The 26891-nt window shown below is 37.1% G+C and overlaps 1 protein-coding gene across 2 annotated transcripts in view; it reads left to right on the forward strand.

Moving 5' to 3' along the window:
• Positions 1-26891, forward strand: part of EBF1 (EBF transcription factor 1) — a 511782-nt gene that overhangs the window by 453470 nt on the left and 31421 nt on the right. For both annotated transcript variants that reach the window (XM_053718780.1, XM_053718781.1), the window contains exon 12: positions 25245-25310. In XM_053718780.1, coding sequence (XP_053574755.1) covers positions 25245-25310 — 66 coding nt within the window. The remainder of the gene's footprint in view (positions 1-25244; positions 25311-26891) is intronic.

The following is a 26891-nucleotide window of genomic DNA, read 5'->3' on the forward strand; positions in this document are numbered from 1 at the left end:
AATGTTCAGAGCAAGGAGTGACAGCCTGAGAGTATTGTGCAGAGATGTACGTAGCTTATGGGCAGAATCCAAACACCAGGCACAGCCTGAAGGCAGGAGAGAGTGTAGAGAATACAGCAAAATGCACATTTAAAGGGACACAGTACTCAAAACAATTATTGTATATTAAAGAGCAGCAGTTAAACATGTTCAAAAGGTGCGTAACTTTAAAGTGAAACAGGAAGTCCAGGATTGTGTATATCTGAGTTATGGGCCTCTGCTGCTAATTGGCTGATAGGGACACCTCCCACAGAAAACACTGGTTTATTCAGCATAGGAACGGACATTTTTCAAAAATAAAACTTTATTACAATTTAAAACATTCTCTTTTTGATGGAACTGAGACAAAAAAATGAGTACCATGTTCCTTTAGTGGGACACAAAAGTATTTTTTTTTTCTAAAAAGAGGGTATTTTATTATTATTTTTTAATTGGGTGTTCCTATACTAAAAAAATGTTTGTTTTAATGTTTGTCTCTGTCAACCAAAGGATTGGATAATTTGCTTATCAGCCAGTAAGCAATCAGGCTTTAAAGGGTCATAAAACCCAAAAATAAAATTGCATGATTCAGATAGAATATACAAATTTAAACAACTTTTAAATTTATTTCTATTATCAAATGTTCTTCATTTTCTTGTTATCCTTTGTTGAAAAGCAGGGATGTAAGATCAGGAGTGTGCACGTGTCTGCAGCACTTAATGGCGTCAATTTTGTAAAATTTTTATACATTAGCAAGAGCACTAGATGGCAGCACTATTTCCTGTCATGTAGTGCTTCAGGCATGTGCACGCTACCTATCTAAATATCTCTTCAACAAAGGATAACATTAGAACAAAGCAAATTTGATAATAGAAGTAAATTGGAAACTTTTTTTAAATTGTATTCTCTATCCGAATAATGTAAAAACAATTTTGGGTTTCATGTCCCTTTAAGGCCTAGCTACGTCCTGTTAGCTTCAAAATAAAAATTCACAGCTTTAAATTAACATCATTTTTATGCCAGAAATAATTTTTGCAATGTTTAAATCATGCTCTTTTATAAGCATGATAGAAACTTGACAGTTTTTTTTTCCATTTTAAATAAAATTTCAGCTAATTTACATTATTGTGGGAACAAGGAATTTGCTATTAGATTAAAACCATGTGTTTGAACGGAGCACAGAGAGAAATCAGCTAATCTAAATACTTTATCATGAAATATAAGATAAACTAAATAAAAAATCGGAAATGTAAACTCTGTCGCATGAGATGCCGCATGCAAGCAGCACTTTTTAGGTTCTTACTCGGTTCATTTTTATTTTACCATTTTTGTGAGTCTTATCTCAAATCAACTGAAAATAATATTTTCCCAAATCAATCCAATTTCAAATCCAATTTGTTATCACAAATTTCTCCAAAGATGCTATGCATAACTGCAGATTAGTTTTCCCCAAATTATTTTAAATGAGATAAACTCCCACAAAAAAAATACAATACCACACTGTAAACAAAAATAACATTATCCAATTTTTAAAACCAAATAATTCTATATATAGATACATTTATGTTTAAAAGAAATAACCCAAATCTGTATGCAAAATACCATCCAAACCGGTTCAATCAACCCTTTTGGCTTTAACAGTGTCTAAAAAAATGTCATATTATCACAAAGAGGATTTCATAAAAATGGGCACCTTATTGATGTTGCCTATCGAAAACAAACTGCTATTTTGATACATATTTTATTTACTGTTTCCCAGCTATATGAATAAACATAGCTATTTATAACAACAACTCTAAATAAACAAATTATGTTTATGGAAAAGAACATGCACACAGTGATGGTTTTTTATAGGGTTAACAATCCCGCCCAGGCATTGGCTACTCTAGACTTCCTTAATTGCTTAACATTTAACTTCAGCGGCATTCAACAATTTTTCATATATTTACAGGAACACTAAAGTCCCATTCAAATAGAGCATGCAATTTTAAAAAACTTTATAGCTCACTTTGATTACCAAAATGTGCACTATCTTTTTACATGCACACTTTCTGCGGCACCAACTTCTGCTGAGCATGTGCAAGAATTTATGGTATATAAATATATATATTTTGTGATTGGCTGATGGCTCTCACATGATGCAGGGGGAATTAAAATGTAACTTTATCAGAAAAAAAATTTTCACTTAAAATTCCGATTAAGGGACCAATTTATCAAGGGCCAAATCTGATGCCCCTGTTTCGCGCGAGCCTACAGGCTCGCCGGAAAAAAACCAGTTATGAAGCAGCGGTCTAAAGACTGCTGCCCCATAACTTGTCCGCTGCCTCTGAGGCTGCAGTTTGCAATCCGCCCGATCATATACGATCGGGTTGATTGACACCCCCTGCTAGCGGTCAATTGGCCGCGAATCTGCGGGGGCCGGCATTGCACAAGCAGCTCACCAGAACTGCTTGTGCAATGTTAAATGCTAACAGCATATGCTGTCGGCATTTAGCGATGTCTGTCGTACATGATACGCTACAGCGTATCATGTTGGACAGACAATGATAAATCTGCCCCTAAATGCTTTTGCATTGTCTTTTCAGTATGCATTGGTTATGCAATTCTACTTTAAAATGCTGACAACAGGTACCCCACTGCAACAGGTGTCCCTAGCCAACTGTGTACTCTATGGGAAATGTGTCTCTACCTGCTTTACCCTGATCTTGAAATATTCAGCTTCATATATTAAGTGAAGAATGAGTTTACAGATTTTTATATTCTATTGTGTACAAGTATGCAGCTGCAAATAGATTGCAGCATTACATTTTTAATTGTTGCCTTTTCTCTTATGGATCTTAAATCTCCCTGGATAATTCTCTGCAAAAATCTTTATTGTCTGTCACAAATCTTAGCAGAAACATTTTCACAGTGCCACTTCCCATCTTGGTTTCTTACACTTTAAATCCTAGCTTCAAGAGGAATCCCTGCCCTGTAAATAAAGAATCATATTGCAATTAAGCCAGGCAAACATCTCATATGTGACAGGGTGCCACCTTGGGTGTTCTGTAATTCACTGCTGCTATGATCGCTGTGCCAAAGTTCTTTTGACAATATATTTAGTGCCTGCTTTCACAGCTAAGCTATAACTATATGTACATATCCCTTGTGGGATTTACGCAAATGCCAAACACGTTGCTAGCTCTAATAACATTGTGCAATAAAAAGATGAACATCTACAAACACTGAGGCAGTTATTAGTTAGGATTGCCTTGTAGCTTGTGTTTATTACAAGGGCAGATGAAAACAGCAACCTGGAATAACCTCTTTGGTTGCTCTGTGCTTAATACAAAAATGGTTAGATTCACTAAGGATGCAATCAACTCTCCAGTGATACAAATTCCTTTACGTTGTCCTAGTAAGATAAATGTAGCCACCAATAAGCAAGCGCTATCCAGGGCGCTGAACCTAAAATGGGCCAGCTCCTAAGCTTTACATTCCTGCTTTTTAAATAAAGATACAAAGAGAATGAAGAATAATTCATAATATGAGTAAATTAGAAAGTTGCTTAAAGGGACACTTAACCCAAAATTTTTATTTAGTGATTCAGATAGAGCATGCAATTTTAAGCAATTTTCTAGTTTACTCCTATTATCAATTTTTCTTCGTTCTCTTTCTATCTTTATTTGAAAAAGAAGGCATCTAAGTTGTTTTTTTGCTCAGACCTCTGGACAGCACTTTTTTATTGGTGGATGAATTTATACACCAATCAGTTGTTCACCAAAAATGGTCCGGCATCTAAACTTACATTCTTGCATTTCAAATAAAGATACCAAGAGAATGAATAAAATGTGATAATATGAGTAAATTAGAAAGTTGCTTAAAATTTCATGCTCTATCTGAATCACGAAAGAAAAAATTTGGGTTCAGTGTCTCTTTAATGTTGACTTTCATGTGCCTTTAAGAATATAAATATGTATACATACATTGTCCCCACCTGATCATTACACACCTGTTTAGTAACTAAATTAGGTGTAAGCTAAAAGCTATTACTACTGTAATGTGCCAGAAAAATGAGTAAATTAGTTTCAAATCAACACAGTTGTAATCAGTAAACATTTCTAATTGTTTGTCACTTTGCTCAGTGTCCCTGTTGCTTTAAAAGAACACTGATAAATGCTTACAGCTGTTAATATGTTAAACATATGTACAATGAATCATATGCATTTCCTGTAGTATTTAAAATGATTCCTGCCAATGTCTCACACCTTCAGCAGATGACGTGTTGTGCACTTCCTACACAGTATCTGTAAAGGAAATAAGAAAAATACAATCTAGTCATCTTTTTTAAATATATATGTTATCCAAAATGCAATATTTTACTATGGTTTGGTTGTCTGTTTTTAATGTCTTCCTCTGTGCTTAACTAAAGCTAGGCAATATGCAGCAGCTCATAGTTTAAGTTTAAAGGGACAGTTAACACCAAAATTATTATTGTTTAAAAAAATAGATAACACCTTTACTACCCATTCCCCAGCTTTGCACAACCAACATTGTTATATTAAAGGGGCAGTCTATTCCAGAATTTGAATTGTTATATTAATATACTTTTTACCTCTGTAATAACCTTGTATCTAAGCCTCTGTAGACTGTCCCCTTATTTCAGTTCTTTTGACAGACTTGCATTTTAGCCTATCAGTGCTGACTCCTAGGTAACTCTACGGGCGTGAACACAATGTTATGTATATGGTACACATGAACTAACGCCCCCTCTAGCTGTGAAAAACTGTCAAAATTGCATTGAGATTAGAGGCGGCCTTCAAAGACATAGGCCTAGATTTGGAGTTCGGCGGTAAAAGGGCTGTTAACGCTCCGCGGGCTTTTTTCTGGCCGCACCATAAATTTAACTCTGGTATCGAGAGTTAAAACAAATGCTGCGTTAGGCTCCAAAAAAGGAGCGTAGAGCATTTTTACCGCAAAAGCAACTCTCGATACCAGAGTTGCTTACGGACGCGGCCGGCCTCAAAAACGTGCTCGTGCACAATTCTCCCATAGGAAACAATGGGACTGTTTGAGCTGAAAAAAAACCTAACACCTGCAAAAAAGCAGCGTTCAGCTCCTAACGCAGCCCCATTGATTCCTATGGGGAAACACTTCCTACGTCTGCACCTAACACTCTAACATGTACCCCGAGTCTAAACACCCCTAATCTTACACTTATTAACCCCTAATCTGCCGCCCCCGCTATCGCTGACCCCTGCATATTTTTTTTAACCCCTAATCTGCCGCTCCGTAAAGCGCCGCCACCTACGTTATCCCTATGTACCCCTAATCTGCTGCCCTAACACCGCCGACCCCTATGTTATATTTATTAACCCCTAATCTGCCCCCCACAACGTCGCCGACACCTACCTACACTTATTAACCCCTAATCTGCCGAGCGGACCTGAGCGCTACTATAATAAAGTTATTAACCCCTAATCCGCCTCACTAACCCTATCATAAATAGTATTAACCCCTAATCTGCCCTCCCTAACATCGCCGACACCTACCTTCAATTATTAACCCCTAAACTTCCGATCGGAGCTCACCGCTATTCTAATAAATGTATTAACCCCTAAAGCTAAGTCTAACCCTAACACTAACACCCCCCTAAGTTAAATATAATTTACATCTAACGAAATTAATTAACTCTTATTAAATAAATGATTCCTATTTAAAGCTAAATACTTACCTGTAAAATAAATCCTAATATAGCTACAATATAAATTATAATTATATTATAGCTATTTTAGGATTAATATTTATTTTACAGGCAACTTTGTAATTATTTTAACCAGGTACAATAGCTATTAAATAGTTATTAACTATTTAATAGTTACCTAGTTAAAATAATAACAAATTTACCTGTAAAATAAATCCTAACCTAAGTTATAATTAAACCTAACACTACCCTATCAATAAAATAATTAAATAAACTACCTACAATTACCTACAATTAACCTAACACTACACTATCAATAAATAAATTAAACACAATTGCTACAAATAAATACAATTAAATAAACTAGCTAAAGTACAAAAAATAAAAAAGAACTAAGTTACAGAAAATAAAAAAATATTTACAAACATAAGAAAAATATTACAACAATTTTAAACTAATTACACCTACTCTAAGCCCCCTAATAAAATAACAAAGCCCCCCAAAATAAAAAATTCCCTACCCTATTCTAAATTAAAAAAGTTACAAGCTCTTTTACCTTACCAGCCCTGAACAGGGCCCTTTGCGGGGCATGCCCCAAGAATTTCAGCTCTTTTGCCTGTAAAAGAATAAATACAATACCCCCCCCCCCAACATTACAACCCACCACCCACATACCCCTAATCTAACCCAAACCCCCCTTAAATAAACCTAACACTAAGCCCCTGAAGATCTTCCTACCTTGTCTTCACCATACCAGGTTCACCGATCCGTCCTGGCTCCAAGATCTTCATCCAACCCAAGCGGGGGTTGGCGATCCATAATCCGGTCCAGAAGAGGCTCCAAAGTCTTCCTCCTATCCGGCAAGAAGAGGACATCCGGACCGGCAAACATCTTCTCCAAGCGGCATCTTCGATCTTCTTCCATCCGGTGCGGAGCGGGTCCATCTTGAAGCAGGCGACGCGGATCCATCCTCTTCTTCCGATGTCTCCCGACTAATGACGGTTCCTTTAAGGGCTGATCGGAACAGCCAATAGAATGCGAGCTCAATCTGATTGGCTGATTGGATCAGCCAATCGGATTGAACTTGATTCTGATTGGCTGATTCCATCAGCCAATCAGAAAATTCCTACCTTAATTCCGATTGGCTGATAGAATCCTATCAGCCAATCGGAATTCGAGGGACGCCATCTTGGATGACGTCCCTTAAAGGAACCGTCATTAGTCGGGAGACATCGGAAGAAGAGGATGGATCCGCGTCGCCTGCTTCAAGATGGACCCGCTCCGCACCGGATGGAAGAAGATCGAAGATGCCGCTTGGAGAAGATGTTTGCCGGTCCGGATGTCCTCTTCTTGCCGGATAGGAGGAAGACTTTGGAGCCTCTTCTGGACCGGATTATGGATCGCCAACCCCCGCTTGGGTTGGATGAAGATCTTGGAGCCAGGACGGATCGGTGAACCTGGTATGGTGAAGACAAGGTAGGAAGATCTTCAGGGGCTTAGTGTTAGGTTTATTTAAGGGGGGTTTGGGTTAGATTAGGGGTATGTGGGTGGTGGGTTGTAATGTTGGGGGGGGGGGTATTGTATTTATTCTTTTACAGGCAAAAGAGCTGAAATTCTTGGGGCATGCCCCGCAAAGGGCCCTGTTCAGGGCTGGTAAGGTAAAAGAGCTTGTAACTTTTTTAATTTAGAATAGGGTAGGGAATTTTTTATTTTGGGGGGCTTTGTTATTTTATTAGGGGGCTTAGAGTAGGTGTAATTAGTTTAAAATTGTTGTAATATTTTTCTTATGTTTGTAAATATTTTTTTATTTTCTGTAACTTAGTTCTTTTTTATTTTTTGTACTTTAGCTAGTTTATTTAATTGTATTTATTTGTAGCAATTGTGTTTAATTTATTTATTGATAGTGTAGTGTTAGGTTAATTGTAGGTAATTGTAGGTAGTTTATTTAATTATTTTATTGATAGGGTAGTGTTAGGTTTAATTATAACTTAGGTTAGGATTTATTTTACAGGTAAATTTGTTATTATTTTAACTAGGTAGCTATGAAATAGTTCTTAACTATTTAATAGCTATTGTACCTGTTTAAAATAATTACAAAGTTGCCTGTAAAATAAATATTAATCCTAAAATAGCTATAATATAATTATAATTTATATTGTAGCTATATTAGGATTTATTTTACAGGTAAGTATTTAGCTTTAAATAGGAATAAGTTATTTAATAAGAGTTAATTAATTTCGTTAGATAAAAATTATATTTAACTTAGGGGGGTGTTAGTGTTAGGGTTAGACTTAGCTTTAGGGGTTAATCCATTTATTAGAATAGCGGTGAGCTCCGATCGGAAGTTTAGGGGTTAATAATTGAAGTTAGGTGTCGGCGATGTTAGGGAGGGCAGATTAGGGGTTAATACTATTTATGATAGGGTTAGTGAGGCGGATTAGGGGTTAATAACTTTATTATAGTAGCGCTCAGGTCCGCTCGGCAGATTAGGGGTTAATAAGTGTAGGCAGGTGTCGGCGACGTTGAGGGGGGCAGATTAGGGGTTAATAAATATAATATAGGGGTCGGCGGTGTTAGGGGCAGCAGATTAGGGGTACATAGGGATAACGTAGGTGGCGGCGATTTGCGGTCGGAAGATTAGGGGTTAATTATTGTAAGTAGCTGGCGGCGACGTTGTGGGGGGCAGGTTAGGGGTTAATAAATGTAATACAGGGGTCGGCGGGGTTAGGGGCAGCAGATTAGGGGTACATAAGTATAACGTAGGTGGCGGTCGGCAGATTAGGGGTTAAAAATTTGAATCGAGTGGCGGCGATGTGGGGGGAGCTCGGTTTAGGGGTACATAGGTAGTTTATGGGTGTTAGTGTACTTTAGGGTACAGTAGTTAAGAGCTTTATAAACCGGCGTTAGCCAGAAAGCTCTTAACTCCTGCTATTTTCAGGCGGCTGGAATTTTGTCGTTAGAGCTCTAACGCTCACTGCAGAAACGACTCTAAATACCAGCGTTAGAAAGATCCCATTGAAAAGATAGGATACGCAAATGGCGTAGGGGGATCTGCGGTATGGAAAAGTCGCGGCTGAAAAGTGAGCGTTAGACCCTTTAATCACTGACTCCAAATACCAGCGGGCGCCCAAAACCAGCGTTAGGAGCCTCTAACGCTGGTTTTGACGGCTACCGCCGAACTCTAAATCTAGGCCTTAGAAATTAGCATATGAGCCAAACTAGGTTAAGCTTTAAACTAAGAATACCAAGAGAACAAAGCAAATTTGATGATAAAAGTAAATTGGAAAGTTGTATAAAATTACATGCCCTATCTGAATCATGAATAAGAAAAATAAAACTGAAGAGGTGTTTCAAGAGTTATGTTCCTGTACTGCAAAACAATGAACATTTTACAGTTTGAATTATTTTGGAACATGCATTTTGTATATAGATCTTGTGCAAAGTAAAATATGTGAAATGAATTATACCAACAATACAGATATAACTGAGTTTATAAAACCATAAACTATGATGCACGGAACTGCTTATAAACACACACTAGCAAGCAATCACATACACACTAACACACACACACTAACAAGCACACACACATTAATACACACACATTAACATGTACAAGTGCACACGCAGACATTTACACACACACACACTAACAAGCACACACACATTAATACACACACACTAACATGTACAAGTGCACACACAGACATTTACACACACACACTAACAAGCACACACACATTAATACACACACACACTAACATATACAAGTGCACACACAGACATTTACACACACTAACAAGCACACACACATTAATACACACACACTAACATGTACAAGTGTACACATAGATATTTACACACCCACACTAACAAGCACACACAGATTAATACACGCGCACTAACAATCGCATACACACTAACACACACACACACTAACAAGCACACACACATTAATACACACATACTAACATGTACAAGTGCATACACAGACATTTACACATACACACTAACAAGCACACACACATTAATACACACACTGACATGTACAAGTGCACACACTGACATTTACACACACACACTAACAAGCACACACACATTAATACACACACACTAACATGTACAAGTGCACACACAGACATTTACACACACACACACTAACAAGCACACACACATTAATACACACACACACACTAACATATACAAGTGCACACACAGACATTTACACACACACACTAACAAGCACACACACATTAATACACACACATTAACAATCACATACACACTAACACACACACTAACAAGCACACACACATTAATACACACACACTAACAATCACATACACACTAACACACACACTAACAAGCACACACACATTAATACACACACACACACACACACACCCTATTATGTTCAATACCAGATCCAATTGCCTTTCTCTCTCTCTCTCTCTCTCTGCATATCAATATCTATCTATCTGTCTGTCTTTCTATCTTCCATATGGTAGATAAGTAGGGGTACACAATGGACTCCATGTACTAACCGGCGGGCAGACAGCTTCTCAACTCGTGAAGCTCTGATCTGTTGGGGCTGTCAATCACTGAGAGCGAGTGAGCTCTCAGTGATTTTCCCTCGCCACCTCAGAGGTGGCGTAGGGTGTAAGAAGCAGCGGTCTAATGACCGCTGCTGCTTACATTGTGGGAAGCAGGCTCCCATATGCGAACCTGCCCCGCAAGGGCTCTGGAGCAGCTTTCGATGCTTCGTACATGGAGCCCAATGAATCTGATTCATAGTAAAAAAAAAAAATTATACAGATAAAGGTGGAGAAGGATCTGCTCCAAAGAGCTTATATTCTGTCTATCTAGTCTGGCTGGCTGTCCATCCGTTCAGCTATCTATCTATCTATCTATCTATCTATCTATCTATCTATCTATCTATCTATCTATCTATCTATCTATCTATCTATCTAATGTCTGTGCTATGCAGTCAGGCATGTGCCCACATATATGTATGGTTACACTGACAAACACACAGGAGGAGGCCTCCGGTGGGGAGCATTCTTGCTGAGATTACGTCCCTTCGGCTCACTGGTGCAGTCACAGCACAATTGTTCAGAGTTTATTTCTCTCGCCATATGGTCTGCTCATTACCATACACTCAGCGTCCATATGGAAAGCCCAGGAAGTGAACTCTGCTTGGTGGAACTGCCAGATGAGCATCTCTGTTTGTATCATCTGCCATCTTATGGTTGTTATAGCAACAAAACATCAATAAAAATGGATACATTGGCATTTTACCACAATTTGTACTCATAACCCCCTTATTAAACTAGAGGAACAATGATATTTCAGACAAACATGAAATAGAGTACATACATAATTATATTCCTTTTTTTTATAAATAATAATTCTAGTAAGGTGATGACACTCCTTATAATTAAAGGGACAGTAAACACCAGAATTTTTGTTGTTTAAAAAAGGTAGATAATCCCATTCCCCAATTTTGCATAACCAACACAGTTATAATAATATACTTTTTACCTCTGTGATTACCTTGTATCTAAGCCTCTGCAAACTGCCCCTTTGTTTTAGTTCTTTTGACAGACTTGCATTTTTAGCCAATCAGTGCTTGCTCCTAGGAGCTTCACGTGCCTGAGCTCAATGTTATCTATATGAAACACATGAACTAACGCCCTCTAATGGTGAAAAACTGTCAAAATGCTTTCAGAATAGAGGCGGCCTTCAAGGTCTAAGAAATTAGCATATGAACCTCCTAGATTTAGCTTTCAACTAAGAATACCAAGAGAACAAAGCAAAATTGGTAATAAAAGTAAATTGGAAAGTTGTTTAAAATTGCATGCCCTATTTAAATCATGAAAGTTTTTTACTTGACTGTCCCTTTAAGGGGGTTTATAGGGACATTCCAATGAGAAACTAAAATACATCTTCTAAATCATTAAACCATGTGAGTTTTCCATTACTGACCCTATATAACTGGGATTAAGTCCCACAAAGGACCAGTCAGCCAATGAGGGGTTGCAGTTGCACAACCCTGCCAATCACCAGCTGTGTTCGACTTGGGATATGCAAGGCTTGCAGCTTCTTACTATGACTTTGCCTATGTGTTTAACCTTTCTGAAAACAATGCAAAATCAGTATCTGTGTTGTCCATCTAGTGATTTTGTAATCGAAAAATGAAATGCACATAATTAACGACAACAAAAAATGTCAATTTATATGTTTTGCAATAACATCAGAGGTTAAAATGCCTTCATGTGTCGATTTATCCCATATTAGTGTTTAGTGATGCTAATATGTGACATGTGTGCAGTTAACTTGTTGTGGCCCAAAACCATAGAGATATGTGTCTACGTCTTTTTAACCCCTTCCTGTTAGGATGTTCCATGCCATCCTAACTGTGCTGGGCTTTAGCGCTGTTAGGATGGCATGGAGCGTCCTAGCCGTTTGGCTGTACTGAAGCCATAGCGACTTGGTAAATGGGATTGCAGGGCATGCCTAGCGTCTTAGGGACCCCCCCCCCCCGACTCGATCCCATCATTGAAATCACACGATCACATGAGCGATCACGTGATTTCAATTTGTTTTCATCACAAATAAGTCCTGGCGTTAAAGGGTTAAGAGATTTAAACAGTGTTATTGTGGACATGGGTATTTATCAGGTCATTGATTTTGCTAAGCTTTATTAGCAAAATGTATTTAAAACTTATTATTCATTTTTATTTTATTAATTGACCAGGAAGTGCTTTCATCTGTTTGGTGACAGTCCTAATGTAATCCAATATGGGCAATTTCAGCGTGTTTTGCCCGTGTAAAGTCAGATTGTGTAATCTGGTAATAATTATCAAGTCCTTTTAGCAGTTGAATTATATAAGTGAAAAAGGGCCCTTAAATGTGTCAGTCAGTAAAGAGAATTTGGATTGTGATCAGTAATACAGAACTAACACATGTTAAAGGAACATTAAAGTCAAAATAAAGTTTCATGATTCAGATAGAGCATGCAGTTTTAAACACCTTTCCAATTTACGTCTATGATCAAATTGTGCACAGTCTTTTTATATGCTATCTGAGACACCAGCTACAACTGAGCATGTGCAAGAGTTCACAGTGTATATGTATATGAGTATGTGATTGGCTAATTGCTGTCACATGATACAGTGGGCTGGCAAATTGAAATAAATTTGAAATTTGTCAGAAAAAACTCTACTGCTCATTTAAAATTCAGAGTGAGTGCGATTGCATTGTCTTTTTTATTATGCACTTGTTGATTGTGCAATTCTATTGTATTTAATGGTTCTTTAAAGGGACACTGTACCCAAAAATTTAATTTCGTGATTCCGATTGAGCATGAAATTGTATGCAAATTTCGAATTTACTCCTATTATCATATTTTCTTCATTCTCTTGGTATCTTTATTTGAAATGCAAGAATGTAAGTTTAGATGCCGGCCCATTTTTGGTGAACAACCTGGGTTGTCCTTGCTGATTGGTGGATAAATTCATTCACCAATAAAAAAGAGCTGTCCAGAGTACTGAAACCAAAAAAAAAAGGTTAGATGCCTTCTTTTTAAAAAAATTATAGCAAGAGAACGAAGAAAAATTGATAATAGGAGTAAATTAGAAAGTTGCTTCAAATTGCATGCTCTTTCTGAATTACAAATGAACAAATTTGGGTTCAGTGTCCCTTTAAGTATACGGCCATTTTTCACTGAAACAATAAAAAAATTGTTGCTGCCAATAAACAATGACAATGGCGGAGTTTCATTGCCATTTACCAAGAGCCGTGCCCAAAAGTTTCTCAACTTCACAACAAACAGGCAAGGGACCCTGTACATCTGCTGCCGGTATGTACGATTACACCATCAAGTATATAATGTCGCCATGTGAGAGAAAGGCCTGTCAATCACACCTAGCAAGCATGTTCGGGGTTATTTCAATCTGTCACATCAGAGATGACAGAGTGTAAGAAGTGAGTGAGAGGAAGTGCGACTTCCCATATGCCCCACAAGGGCTCAAAAGCAGCTTGCGCTGTTTAGTATATGCAGCCTATTGCGTCAACATCTAAAATGGCTAATCGGCAGCCGTTAACATGCTGATAATTATCAAACAACAAATTGTTATCAACCTCATATTTTTCTATAGTCAGTAATGCACTAATTGCATGTTATAACAATTTTTTGTATTAGAAATGTCTCTTTAATGAAATGATTTAAACATTGTTGTTAGCATAAAGCCCTCTGTACATTACACATTTTCACACATATTTCCTTACAGGGAAACTTTTGGGATGTCATTTTGATATAAAAGAACAAAGACATGAAAGACAGTTAATTGCTTAGGCCTGATGTGGGCATATATAGGATATAGATTCCTGGTGCATAATGAAGTGCAAAAAGAAGAGATTTGGTGTCACAGAAGTTAGCAAAATAGGATTAAAGGGATTAGATGTGCTCATGAAGGTTAATCCAGGAAAGGTTATTAGCAACATGGATAATATGTGACTTGTGTAGTGGGAGCGTTGTGTTAGTGATGGGCACCACTTCATAAAAATGTCTACTAATACCTTTAACAGTTCTGTAGTGTATGGACAACCTACAGGACTTGGAGACTTTTGACTGTGCTTAAGGGATATAGAGGTCAAAATCAGAGGGACATGAAACCTAAAATATTTATTTCATGATTCAGTCAGAACATACAATTTTAAACAATTTTCCAATACTTTTTTGATCAAATTAGCTTCATTCTCTTGGTATCTCATGCTGAATGAGCAGCAATGCACCACCGGGAGCTAGCTGAACACAACACTAAGCCAATGACAAGAGGCATTTATGTGGAGCCACCAATCTGGCTCCAAGAAGTGCACTGCGTCTGTTTTTCATCAAATGATACACACACAAAAACATAGCAAATTAGGAAATTTAATTTTGACTTTGCTTTTCCTTTAAATGTTTCAGATACAATTAAAAATAAACTTGCCAATTTAAGTCATATTATAAATTTACTGCTATGTCTTGGTATCCTTTGTTGAAATATGGCCTCTTTCCATCAGTGCATACTGAGATAGGCTCAGGAAGGTGTCTTGAACACTATATGGTTGTGGTGTTTGTAGCGATGTTTATAACATTTTTATACATATAAGGTTCATGACACGTGCACGCTCCCGAGCCAAGAGAAAAGGGTAAAATTGATAGCAGACATAAATTGAAAAGTTTCTCCTTCCGAATCATGAAACTTTTAAGGGGCATTAGAAATTTTAAAATTGTCATATAAAATGTTTAATTATATGTAGTAAAATAAACTTTGCAATAAAATCATAGTATTACAATTTCCTGTTTAGTCAAGAGTGTGCTCTTCTGTAGTGCTATATTCCACACATTTGTTGCAAACTCCTGTGACACATTCATTAACCCCTTAATGACCATGACGTTCCCTGTACGTCGCTGGTTGTTAAGGGTTTTTCTGGCCATAATAGCGCGGGAGTCGCCGTGAACGGCAGGATCGCACTATTATGACCTCCCTCTGCTATCTACCTTTTAGTTAGTATTTAATGTCCCTTTAATTTGTCTTCATTGTCCCTTAACCAATCCCAATACTTGATCACCATGTTTTAGAAAAACATATTAAATGATTTGCCCCCAAAAATCTCCATAGGCTTTAATGGTTAATTTTGTAGAAAAATCATTAGATAAACATTTCATAAGATTGTTATTTTAGGTTCTCAGTTCATCTGGTATCTGTTTATATTTATATACGAGTTTTCATATAATGCACCAGCATTTCATAAATGATTCCAGGATTGGTAGTAAGAGGGTGATCTTTACGTTATAATAGGAAACAAGATATTATGTGCATCTCACCAGAATATCATAAAAGTATGCAGAAAACCTTGCGATTTCATGACACACTGTGATTTACATTAAGGATACAAAAGCTTCCTAGTGTTTTAAGGATAAAACTGCAATTTAAGTGTGACACATGATCTGACTTTACCGCACTGATCTGTGAGCCTTTTTGACAAATAAATAAAGGGAAATAAAGGAACGAAACAGGCATATATAGGAGCGGAAAGGAACGTAAATAAAAAATGCATGTACAAGTAATATATTCAGTGAAAAGAAAAGTAAGATGAAAAATAGCTAAGGTTTATGATTAAAGCGCACAGATAAAAATAAGGATGAACTGCTATGAAAACACCAGAGAATATACCAGGCTCTGATTCCGCTAGCCTGTTTGCTCTGAGCTTTCATGAATTACTGATTCAAGCACCAAGCCAATTAAGAGCACCTTACAATAATGGGAGTCGTCAGCAGGATCCTTAAATATAAATCATTTTCACCTCCCCAGCCCTTATGATCCGCTACAGCTCTGTCTCTCTGTCTCAATTGAAAGGGAATGTTTGTAGTCTCAGTTCATCAGTTCGCATTAGCCTCATGCTGAATATTTAAACACAGAACAATTTAAACACACCACAGAGAGAGACATCAGCAATGGTGCGGGCTCCACTCATAGCAATTTAGTAAATCAGCCATTTAGTAGTTGGCGCAGATTGTCCCTGCTAGCCTGGAAATTGTGCTCTGTGCTCCGCATAGTGAAAGAGACAGGTGCCAGTTTTTGGACTGAGTGCAAATGTGCGTAGTTCCACTTTATTGTCCTTGATGTGATACCAAGAAAATAGAAAAAGTAGCTATCTTATTAGTGTTGTAGACAGTGCTGACAATTGTCATAGCACATTACATGTATGGCTTTTCTTGGCATTCAGAAATACTATTTATTGGGGAAAACAGATAGAAAAAAGCAAAAAAAAAAATTATTATTAAAAATAACAATAATAACTGATAATGTATTTTTATCTGCACCCTAGAGGACTCAATAAATAGTGCCTTGGTCTCGGCTATTAACCAGTAATCAGCTGCTGATAAATAACAGCCATGATAGAAACTATTATTGTGTATATGTCCATACAGTCATAAGAAGGGAAAACATGTATTCAAGTTAACTACATAGGGAGGTTCACTTAAAGAGAATTAAAGTGAAAACAGAACTAATTGGTCAAGAGACTCTGCTTGCTTAGACTTAGCAGTGTATATAGAATGGGGATCACCATGGGATAGGGGAAATAAGTGCAGAGGTGATGGTTTTGTTGTCAGATAGCAGATTTGTTAAAGGGATACTACACCCTAAAATGGGCCGGCTCCTAAGTTTTCTTTCCTGCTTTTCAAAAAAAGATACCAAGAGAAAAAAGAAAAATGGTAATAGGAGTAAATTAGAAAGTTGCTTAAAATTACATGCTCTATCAGAATCATAAAAGAAAAAAATAGGTTTTGTATCCCTTTAATACTTATATAGAATAACAATATGTTTTGTAAGTCAATTCTAAACTTTACTGAGAAGAAAATATCTACATTTCTCAAAACAATGTTATAGATGTCTATAATGAATTTAAATATGTCCAGTTGAGTCAAGCACCCATTGGTGAGAAATCAGATCATTGCAGGGAGGGGTCTAGGAGGCTAACTATAGTATAGAGATTTATTTCTGCAGAATTTTACAGTGCTCTACAGTGTGTCTGCTTCTTTGTCCTTGCCCAGTATTGGAAACCAATCAGGTGTGGAGTCCTAATACTAAGTTTGGGTAAAGAGAAGCAAATACACACCTCTATAGTGCCCTACTGCCTCTATGTGGACAAAGCTTTGCAACAAAAAAGATTGTGAGTTTATAGTATTGCCATAGAACTGTCACTGGTTAGTTGATTGAGGGATCTAGTTTGTTTCTCACCTGCCCATGGTTGTAGATAAGTCTTATGAGACAGACACCCACCTCAGGGGCTCAGCTTAGCTGCTGATCCCTTACCTTGGATACAAGCAGAGCTTTGGCTCATTAGTGTTTCTCCCTGGGGCTGAAAGCTCAGCATCATGGCTGTGCTGTGTGATCCATCATTGTAAAGTCATCTGTCCCAGGCAGCTGTGCACAGGCTATCCGATCGAAGTAACAGCTTTTACAAGTCTATTATTGCAAGCGGGACAGTAATTGAGCAAAAAGGAATACAAAGGAGCAGCCCATGGATTTAGACAGAAATTGGTACTAAAGATTTTCATAAAGCAAATTATTCAATTTTTTTTGGCTTTTGTTGTTGTTGCTTTTCTAGTACTGAGTTGATCTGCTGAGTTTTATGTATGATCAACCTAACTAGGACAGACTTTATATATCACAAGATGTAGTATAACTTCTGTGTTAGTTCCATACCATAATAATCATGGGCATTTTCTATTTTTGTGCTGGTGGACACTGTTGCACCCCAGTGAGTGCATTGTGGTCCCCACAACTGGTAAGCTAACTACATCATAATATTGAACTGAATTAGACTACTACTACTGATGAAAACACGGTTCTGGGGAAAGGCAAGAGAAATAAACTACCCTGAACATAATACGAGCGGTCTCCAGAAAGAGAGAGCTTCTTGTTATACATAGTCACATCATTTGGAAAATGGAAGCATGTTGGCATCAAAAGAGTTGGCTGCTTATACTTAGTTATTAAGAGTGAGGGTAAAAACACATGGTTGTAAACTTTACTCCCTGAGAGTAACAAGAATCTTTATATGAAGCTTGATGCCCCGTGTTTCCAGACTCACCGGAAAAAAACGCTGCTCCATAACTTGTCTGCCTGCTCTGAGGCGGCGGACAGAAATCGACAGAATACAATCGGGTTGATTGACACCCGCTGCTAGCGAATCTGCATGGGGCGGTATTGCACCAGCAGTTCACCAGAACTGCTAGTGCAATGATAAATGCAGAGAGCGTATGCTGTTGGCATTTCGATGTGCAGCGGACATGATCCGCAATATCGGATCATGTCTGCTCGCACAATCATAAATAGGCCCCTATAGCCTCACTTTGTGTTCAGTGATTTACACAGCTCATGATGGGTGTAGAACACTGGTTTTCCAACCTGTCCTCAGACCTCCCTAACAGGCTACATTTTGAGGATATCTGAACTGCAGCACAGTTGAAATAATCAGCTGATTAGTAAACGTGGCTATTAACCTGCTCTCCTCCAAGGTAATCCTGAAAACCTGGCCTGTTGGGGAGGCCTGAGGACAGGTTTGAAAACCAGTGGTGTATAATAATCCCACATGTATAACATTGCTATAATCATTGTTGCAAATATTGCTGCCAGAGTGCTAAGGCCACATGCACTCTTCTGAGCTCACCTAGGATTACTCTTTAACAAAGAATACCAAGAGAACTAAGCACAATTGATAATATTATTATTATTATTATTATTATTGGTTATTTGTAGAGCACCAATAGATTCCACAGTGCTATAAACATAGGCGGAATACAAGGACACATTTATAGGGATCAGACAGGTAGAGGGCCCTGCCAAGAGTCGCACTGTTGTAGTCAGCTCTAATCTAAAGAAGGTGATCTACAAACAGCATGGCTAAGGGGGTTCAAGCGGATAGCAATGGAGGAGAGGAACTGGTATAAAGAAAGGTTAGTGTAGGTTGTATGCATCCCTGAACAGTAGAGTCTTTAGGGAGCAAACTGGAGAGTTGTTTACATTTCACGCTCTATCTAATTCATTTAAATTTAATTTTGACTACTGTCCCTTGAAATAAGTAGAATCAGAATAAAAAGACAATACAATTACACTTAGTCTGAATTTTAAATGACTATTGAACAGATATTTCGTTCTGACAGATTCTAAGATTATTCAATTTTCCCTGCCCCCTGTATCATGTGACAGCCATTAACCAATCATAAAATGCAATCACGCATATAATGTAAACTCTTACACATGCTCAGTAGAAGCTGTTGCCTCAGACAGTGTCCATATATAAAAATTGTGCACATTTTAACAATGAAAGTAAATTGGTAAGTTATTTTTTTAACATTGCATGCTCTGAATGCATCTGAATCATGAAAATGATCTAAATTTACATTTTTTTTAAATGTTTGTTTAGACTTATAAATAAGTGAAATCCCGGTTAAGTTCCCATATGTTCATTGACTGATATTCATCATTTTTACAAAAGTCTGTTAAACCCTTTGGGCAAGAAAAAAAAAGGTTAGAAACCCTGTGCCAAAGCATAATTTGTAGTGCAGAAAGAAATGACAGAATGCATACAATATTTATAAGGTCTCCAAAGGTGAAATGGCATGTGAGGTATTTTGCATGTTTAGATTATCTTACATCAGCAGTTTCACTGAGTGCATTTTAACCCCTTTGAAACCAAAGACAGCTGTATTGTATTGTTTGGCAATGCAATGCACAGCTGTCTAGCAGCTAATGGGTTAAGTACTTCATCCTAGAGAGGTAATTCTGCAGCTAGATTTTCAGAGCAGCCTCCTTAAGTTTATTATCTGATACTGTGGATACAAAAACACTTTTTTTGTGGCGGGAGCCTGATCTGATGTTTAAAGCATTTGTGCATCAGTATTTATGCTCATTTAACTCTCTTAAAGCAGGAAGTGTCTGTGAGTGCAGATTATCTGTGTCCTCCACTTCTCTTTCTATGAATTATTGATTTTATAAACTAATCCAGAGCTCTATGACCACACATCTCTGGCCTTGTGATTTGTGATTTAATAACATCCTCTTGAACTGTAAAGTAAAACAGTAAGGAGGGATCAGCTGAGTGTATGGTTCTAGTATTAGCAAATGGAAAAACTACATTGTATTTATAAACTGTGAATGGCCAAAAGCACGTGCTATTTCTAATTGTTCCTGTTATGCATATAAAGCTCAAACAATTAACTCATTGGTTTTCAGTGAAGGCTGCAATACATTGCAAAATAATGCATTACAGCTTTCCCATGCTGTCAAGGAGTTAATATTTTAGTGGCATATACTGTTTTTTTCAGTATATCAATGTTATATACAGTATAATCAGATTTAATAAATGCAGTGTATTATAAACATAGTAACAGTAAGGTTAATAATACACTGTTAATTTAATCAAACCGTAATAGTGTGTAAATATTACAGCTCTCATATAAATATGCACCAACTGCCATGCTCTTCATATCCACTTACATAATGTTGTAAAATATACAATTCTAGGTAGACATCTATTAATATTACTGAGGACTTGCAGAATATGAGAGGTTAACGCTACAGTGCCAAACCCATTATTGAGTGAATTTAGCACCTTGGACAGCTCTGTAAAATCTTTATTGCTTTTCTGACCCACTCGGCATGCTTTGCCTGTGTGTTCATCGCCTCTTTCTTGTGATTGAAAGGCAATATATTATATCCTGAACACAAACACGCCTGCAGCCTGCTCACTCCCTAGGAGAGCAGTGACACAGAGGGACTGTAATTTACTGGTCACCATACCCCAGGGCAGCCAGCCAGGCGTACTGTTTAAGTTTGCAGAACTATTCTATGTTACAAACAGCCTTCCACAGCATTAACACTTTTATTGCTATCTTTTTCACACTTATTTTGCTACTGTGAAAAAGATATGTATTAAAGAGATTGTAATAATTATATGTAAAATCTGAGATAAATACTAGTAGCTTACTGAGTGTATGTAGTTACATTTTTAGACACTCAGTTTAGGTATAAGCTTGTTTTTTTTTTCTACTTTTGTGGAAAATCAATGCAGGCAATTGAGTTGATGTTTAATGCATGGCTGGATCTTCTACATTTTAAATTTATCATATAATTTATTCAAAAGCTTTGTAGTTTAGAAGGTAACACATTTTTTTTTTCTGCAGGACTGTGTCTTAATAAAGAATTGCAAATAGTTTTTACTTTCAATTACCACAAGGCTATGTGATTGCAGATGTCTGATTGAATCCCATATCTTATTAGTAACTCTTCATTTGAAATCAGAATAATCTGTGCTTTACGCTATGCAGTAGCTAAAACTTGTTTAATGCAAGGAAATCCAAGCTGTTTTTATGGAGGTCGGTCACTAATGGCCACGTGTTGGTCGCTAATTGGCCACGTGTCACTTAACATTATACTCACACTTAAGATAACACCTCAAAATAAAATTAGATAATTATCACATTTTTGATAAAAATACAGAGGAAATTAGTTACTATTAATTTGACTATATATACTGTTCCAGTTTAGGAAAGTTGGCACAAATGCACATTTAATTAGATAATGAGACGTAAAGGACTGTTTCTTTTTTGTTTTGTGTTTTGTTTGTTTATTAATTACAAATTACTGGTTTGTTTTCTGCTCACACAGCAGGTCCTGGTGGGATGACTGTGTCACACAGGCTGTAGTTTGGAGCCCCTCTTTTAAAATAGTTTCATATGGCAGTGGTGGGCTTGAGTCCTGTCTTGCCAATGTTTGGCATGGCTAAGGGACTGCTGAAGTGCTGCAAAGATTTAGACAAACAGGAGAATCCTCTTATGAGAATTTGATTTAATGTAATAGGTCTCACTTAAGAAAATAATAACTAAAAATTGTTTCTGCTAAGATGACTGTAGCTGAACCCATGTTTTGCAGATAGGGTCTCTGCTTGAAAATGTATTGCAGCCCTTGTTGACAACTAAAGAGTTAAACCCATAGCATTAGACTAAACTCATAGCATTAGTGTTACTAAATGTAACAACACTGACACTATTAATTGCAACAAGCATGTTACGAAACTCGTGTTTACAGTTAATTAGTCAACAGCCACCTATTTACAGCTTGAAAGTAATAGCAACAGTTATTAATGTCTGTGGCATCAGCTATCCAATAATAGTTACAATATATCAATCTTATTTTGTGGCATGTTACAATGCACACAACTACTGTTTCTGTGATCTTGTAACATCCTTATGCTCTCTGTAGTTAGGTTAAAACTCAACGTGGACTGTTTAAATAAATTAATTTCTACAATGATTTAACATATGAATCTTATTGATCTCCAACATTAATTAACTACTTTCTTGCATTATAAATTCATCCTTAAGTCATACAACTCTACCCTCAGCCTGGCCAAAAAGTCCTTCCCTTGTGTTAACTTACGCATCCAACCCCAGATGGCTGTTCTTACCCTTAAACACCCTTCTACGTCTGCCTGCACCGCCGCCCACTACCAAAGTCACTGCTCAGATTATTGCTAACCACTTTATAAAACTAAAATCTACACAATTTAAAAAAGACAAATTATTGGAACAACTGGTCTATAATCGCATAACTCAATTTCTCTTACCTAACTCCTTACATGATCAACTACAATCTGGTTTGCGCCCTAAACACTCAATAGAAACCACTCTCACTAAAGTAACAAATTTCTGTTATCAGCTAAATCAAAGGGACACAATTCCTTAATAATTCATCTGGACCTATCCACACTGCTTTCTACACAGTTGACCATCCTCTCCTCCTAAAAATCCTACATTCATTTGGCATCCGAGACACAGCCCTCTCCTGGTTTGCTTCATATCTCTCAAATCAATCTTTTCAGTTTCCTTTAACAGCATATCCTCTTATCCTTTGTCTCTCTCAGTTGGAGGACCGCAAGGCTCTGTCTTGGTTACCTTGCTTTTCTCTCTCTATACATCCTCCCTTGGAAAACTTATATCCTCCTTTGGGTTCCAGTACCACTTATATGCTGATGAAACCTAAATCTATCTTTGGTCTCCTGATCTTTACCTCTTTACTCAACCAGATTACCAACTGTCTCTCTTCAATTTACTCTTAAAAGTCCTCTCACTACCTGCAACTCAATCTGTCCAAAAATGAACTGCTTCTTATCCCCCCCCCCTCTTCGATAAATCCAACACCTGACATATCTCTGACAGTTAGAGACTCTATTCTCAACACTTCACCGCAGGTCTGCTGTCTTGGGGTCACACTTGACTCTGAACTCACATTCACCCCACATATACAAGCCTTTACCAAATCTTCCTGTGCACACAACATTTCCAGAGTTCATTTACATCTATTGCTAATTGGCTACAACAAAAGAGACCCAGAACATGGATTCTGACAGGCTTTTCAAGTGGTGTATCCCTTAAATGAAACAATTATAATAATAGATATATATGATCAGAACATATAAAATACACAGTATGCTGCCATGTTGCATCTATGTTTTAACAATAATTAAGGCTGCAGGTAGAACTGATAGGGCACATAATCATGGTTTATTTGCATACCACTAGTGATTCAGTTTCTACAGAATGCTTTGCTTAAAGTATTCATTTTCACTCAATCATATAAAGGGTTAAGTGGGCACAACAGATCCCCAAGCTAGTATAGTTTTTAATTACAAGAAAGGGTTAAGCCCATTCTTAAGGTTAAAGACCTAGCTACACAATGTATGGGCCCCGGTGTTACCATACCACAGTGTTCCCCTCCCACCACTTTGAGCCTGGTTACCCTGGCTTGCTAAGCAATCCATCTTTATCCGGTGTGGAATTTTAAATTGAAGAAATGCTAATATGTATCTAAAAGCGTGTCATCTGAGAGTTTGGAAGAGGTTTATGGTGACAGCAAAATGAATGCAATTAGATCTCAATTTTCTGATGAGAAACTACTGGGGAATGTATAATAACAATTTGCTATTTGGAAAGGGCAGTGACTATTTTGCTTACCTTTTTAAACTTCCTATATAACTCAAATTCTATTATAGCTCTTAGTTGTATATTATTTGTCTTTTTTTATTGATGAGGGCTAATTATATGAGAGCCAAATTTATAGAAAACCATTATCCATATTGCTTATTGCATGTCATTTTTCTTCATTAGCAATTGTCCATGTTTTCTCTCCCCTTTGTATACTTCTCTTTTCTGTCTGGTCCTATGTTTCAGTCACAAGTTGTGTCTGCATTCCTTGTCCTTTGTTGCTGCAGTCCCTATTTTGTTCTCTTCACTGTTCATTGACTTTGTCAGTTTTTCAAGGTCAGATGTATTATTAAGTAAAGTATGCAGCTGTCTAGGGGTGCTATAACTCAAAGCTGCTTGCCTGTCAAGTCAAGGTATAGAAAATGTAGCCCATTCACTGTTGTTGTATATTGTTTCTGACTAAGACAGTCAATCAAAGGATGTAGTGTGTATTATATTGCCCTTCTTAAATGGAAATGTGAAATGTTTGTTATTAACATACACGGTAATGGTGACATCACAGGTACAGATTGGCTGTAATTTAAGGAGATGTCTGAGTTATTTGTGCCTAGGGGCACTACATATGGCAATCTAGCCAGTTTATTTCATTAAATGATTTTCCTCTCTTCTATCCCCATTGTCTTTGTCCATTGTCCTTGTTTGTACTCTGCTTACCAGTTGATAGATAGATAGATAGATAGATAGATAGATAGATAGATAGACAGACAGATAGATAGACAGACAGACAGACATACAGATAAATAGATAGATAGACAGACAGACAGATAGATAGATAGATGATAAAGAGAGAGATATGATAGAGATAGATAGATGTGTGATTTTCAGAGCAATCACTCTAGATATGATTTACCCAGATGAATACTAGAGACAGTTGCTGATCTAAAAGTAATATTTTATTTTATTCTGAACTACGTCTCATAAAGTCTATGCGTATATCCACAGGAGGTGATATTGAAGAGGGCGGCAGACCTTGTAGAGGCTTTATATGGGATGCCACACAACAATCAGGTAACAAACATTTCAATTCCAACTGAGTATTATCAGGAGTCAGAGTCAGGATTTTAAATCTGTTTTTTTTTTTTTTTTGGGGGGGGGAGGGGGTTGGACAGGGGGGGGGGGAGTATTACAATAAAAATCTGACTTATGGAAAAATATTAAACAGATACAGACCTCTCCCAAGCTGTTATGCTAAATGTTTGGATGGGACAGGCATTTCTATCACTGCTCTCTATGTAGAGTCCCTTTAATTTACCCCAAATCAGCCTAAACTACGTACACACAGCTGGCGCATTTAAGAATGAATCTAACCTTAAAGGGATATTCCAGCCAAAATTGAAAACCACATGGATGTATTTCGGTATTGAACAGAAGCATTTTTGTAATATACATGTATTAGCAAAAATGCTTCTAATAAAAGCTATAGCTGTTTCAAAACGTGTATTTAAGTATGCACCGTGCACCAGCATTTTAAACACAGCACTTGCTCAGAGAGCCTAAGGTGCTTGTACCATCTGGTAATTACTCAATTTGTTCATTGCTGACATGATACAAACCCCACTGATGATCTGAGCAGCTGCATTATTTAACATGTGGGTGCAGTGACAATATCTAGCTATGCTTCACATGCACGTGCAGAGAAAAATGATAACACTAAAACAGTGATAACTTTTACTAGAAGCATTTTCTCCAATACAAGTATATTGCAAATATGTTTCTATTCAACGATGTAATAAATCTATGTGACTGGAATGTCCCTTTAAATAAAACTCCATAAGTATTGAATACAGATTGGATCTCTGAGGAAGCACATGTGCGCATTCGCCAAACGCGTCAGATCATTCACTGACTTCTAACAGACAACGCTTGTTGTTATACTGATGTAACAAATAAACAGCTACTCTGCTTTCAAGAGACACCGCCCCCGTATTTTTATTGCCTGTTAGGGAATAAAGATGTCAGGCTTGTTTCATATGTAAAGATTTATAATATTTCGGTCACTTTAATAAAAAAAAATTCTCTTACTAAATACATCAATTGAAAGGGGATAGTTTTAATCCATTTAACAACCAAATAGGTTTGCAAAGCATTCCAAATCAATGTTTTGTCCCTCGGTCTGTCAGCCATAGGGTTAAGTCCAGGCGAATTTATGAAAAAAAGTAAAAAAATTATAATGTAAATTAAAGGGACATGAAACCCAATTTTTTCTTTCATGATTCAGATAGAGCAAGTGGTTTTAAACAACTTTTCAATTTACTTCTATTATTTGTTTAGTTCTCTTGGTATCCTTTGTTGCAAACATACATTGGTAGGCTTAGTTGCTGCTGATTGGGGGCTGCACATATATGCCTTATGTTATTAGCTAACCCAATGTATTAAGCTAGCTCCCAGTAGTGCATTACTACTCCTTCAACAAAGGATACCAAAATAATGAAGCAAATTAGATAATAGAACTCAATTGGAATGTTGATGAAAATGTTATTCTCTTTTGGAATCATGAAAGAAAAAAAAGGCTTTATTTTCTCTTAACTCCTGCAGTGATCTAAGTAATTACTGTGTATTATACAGCAGGATCAGACTAACTATAGCATA

This window comes from Bombina bombina, chromosome 6, assembly GCF_027579735.1.
Source record: "Bombina bombina isolate aBomBom1 chromosome 6, aBomBom1.pri, whole genome shotgun sequence".
Lineage (NCBI taxonomy): Eukaryota > Metazoa > Chordata > Amphibia > Anura > Bombinatoridae > Bombina > Bombina bombina.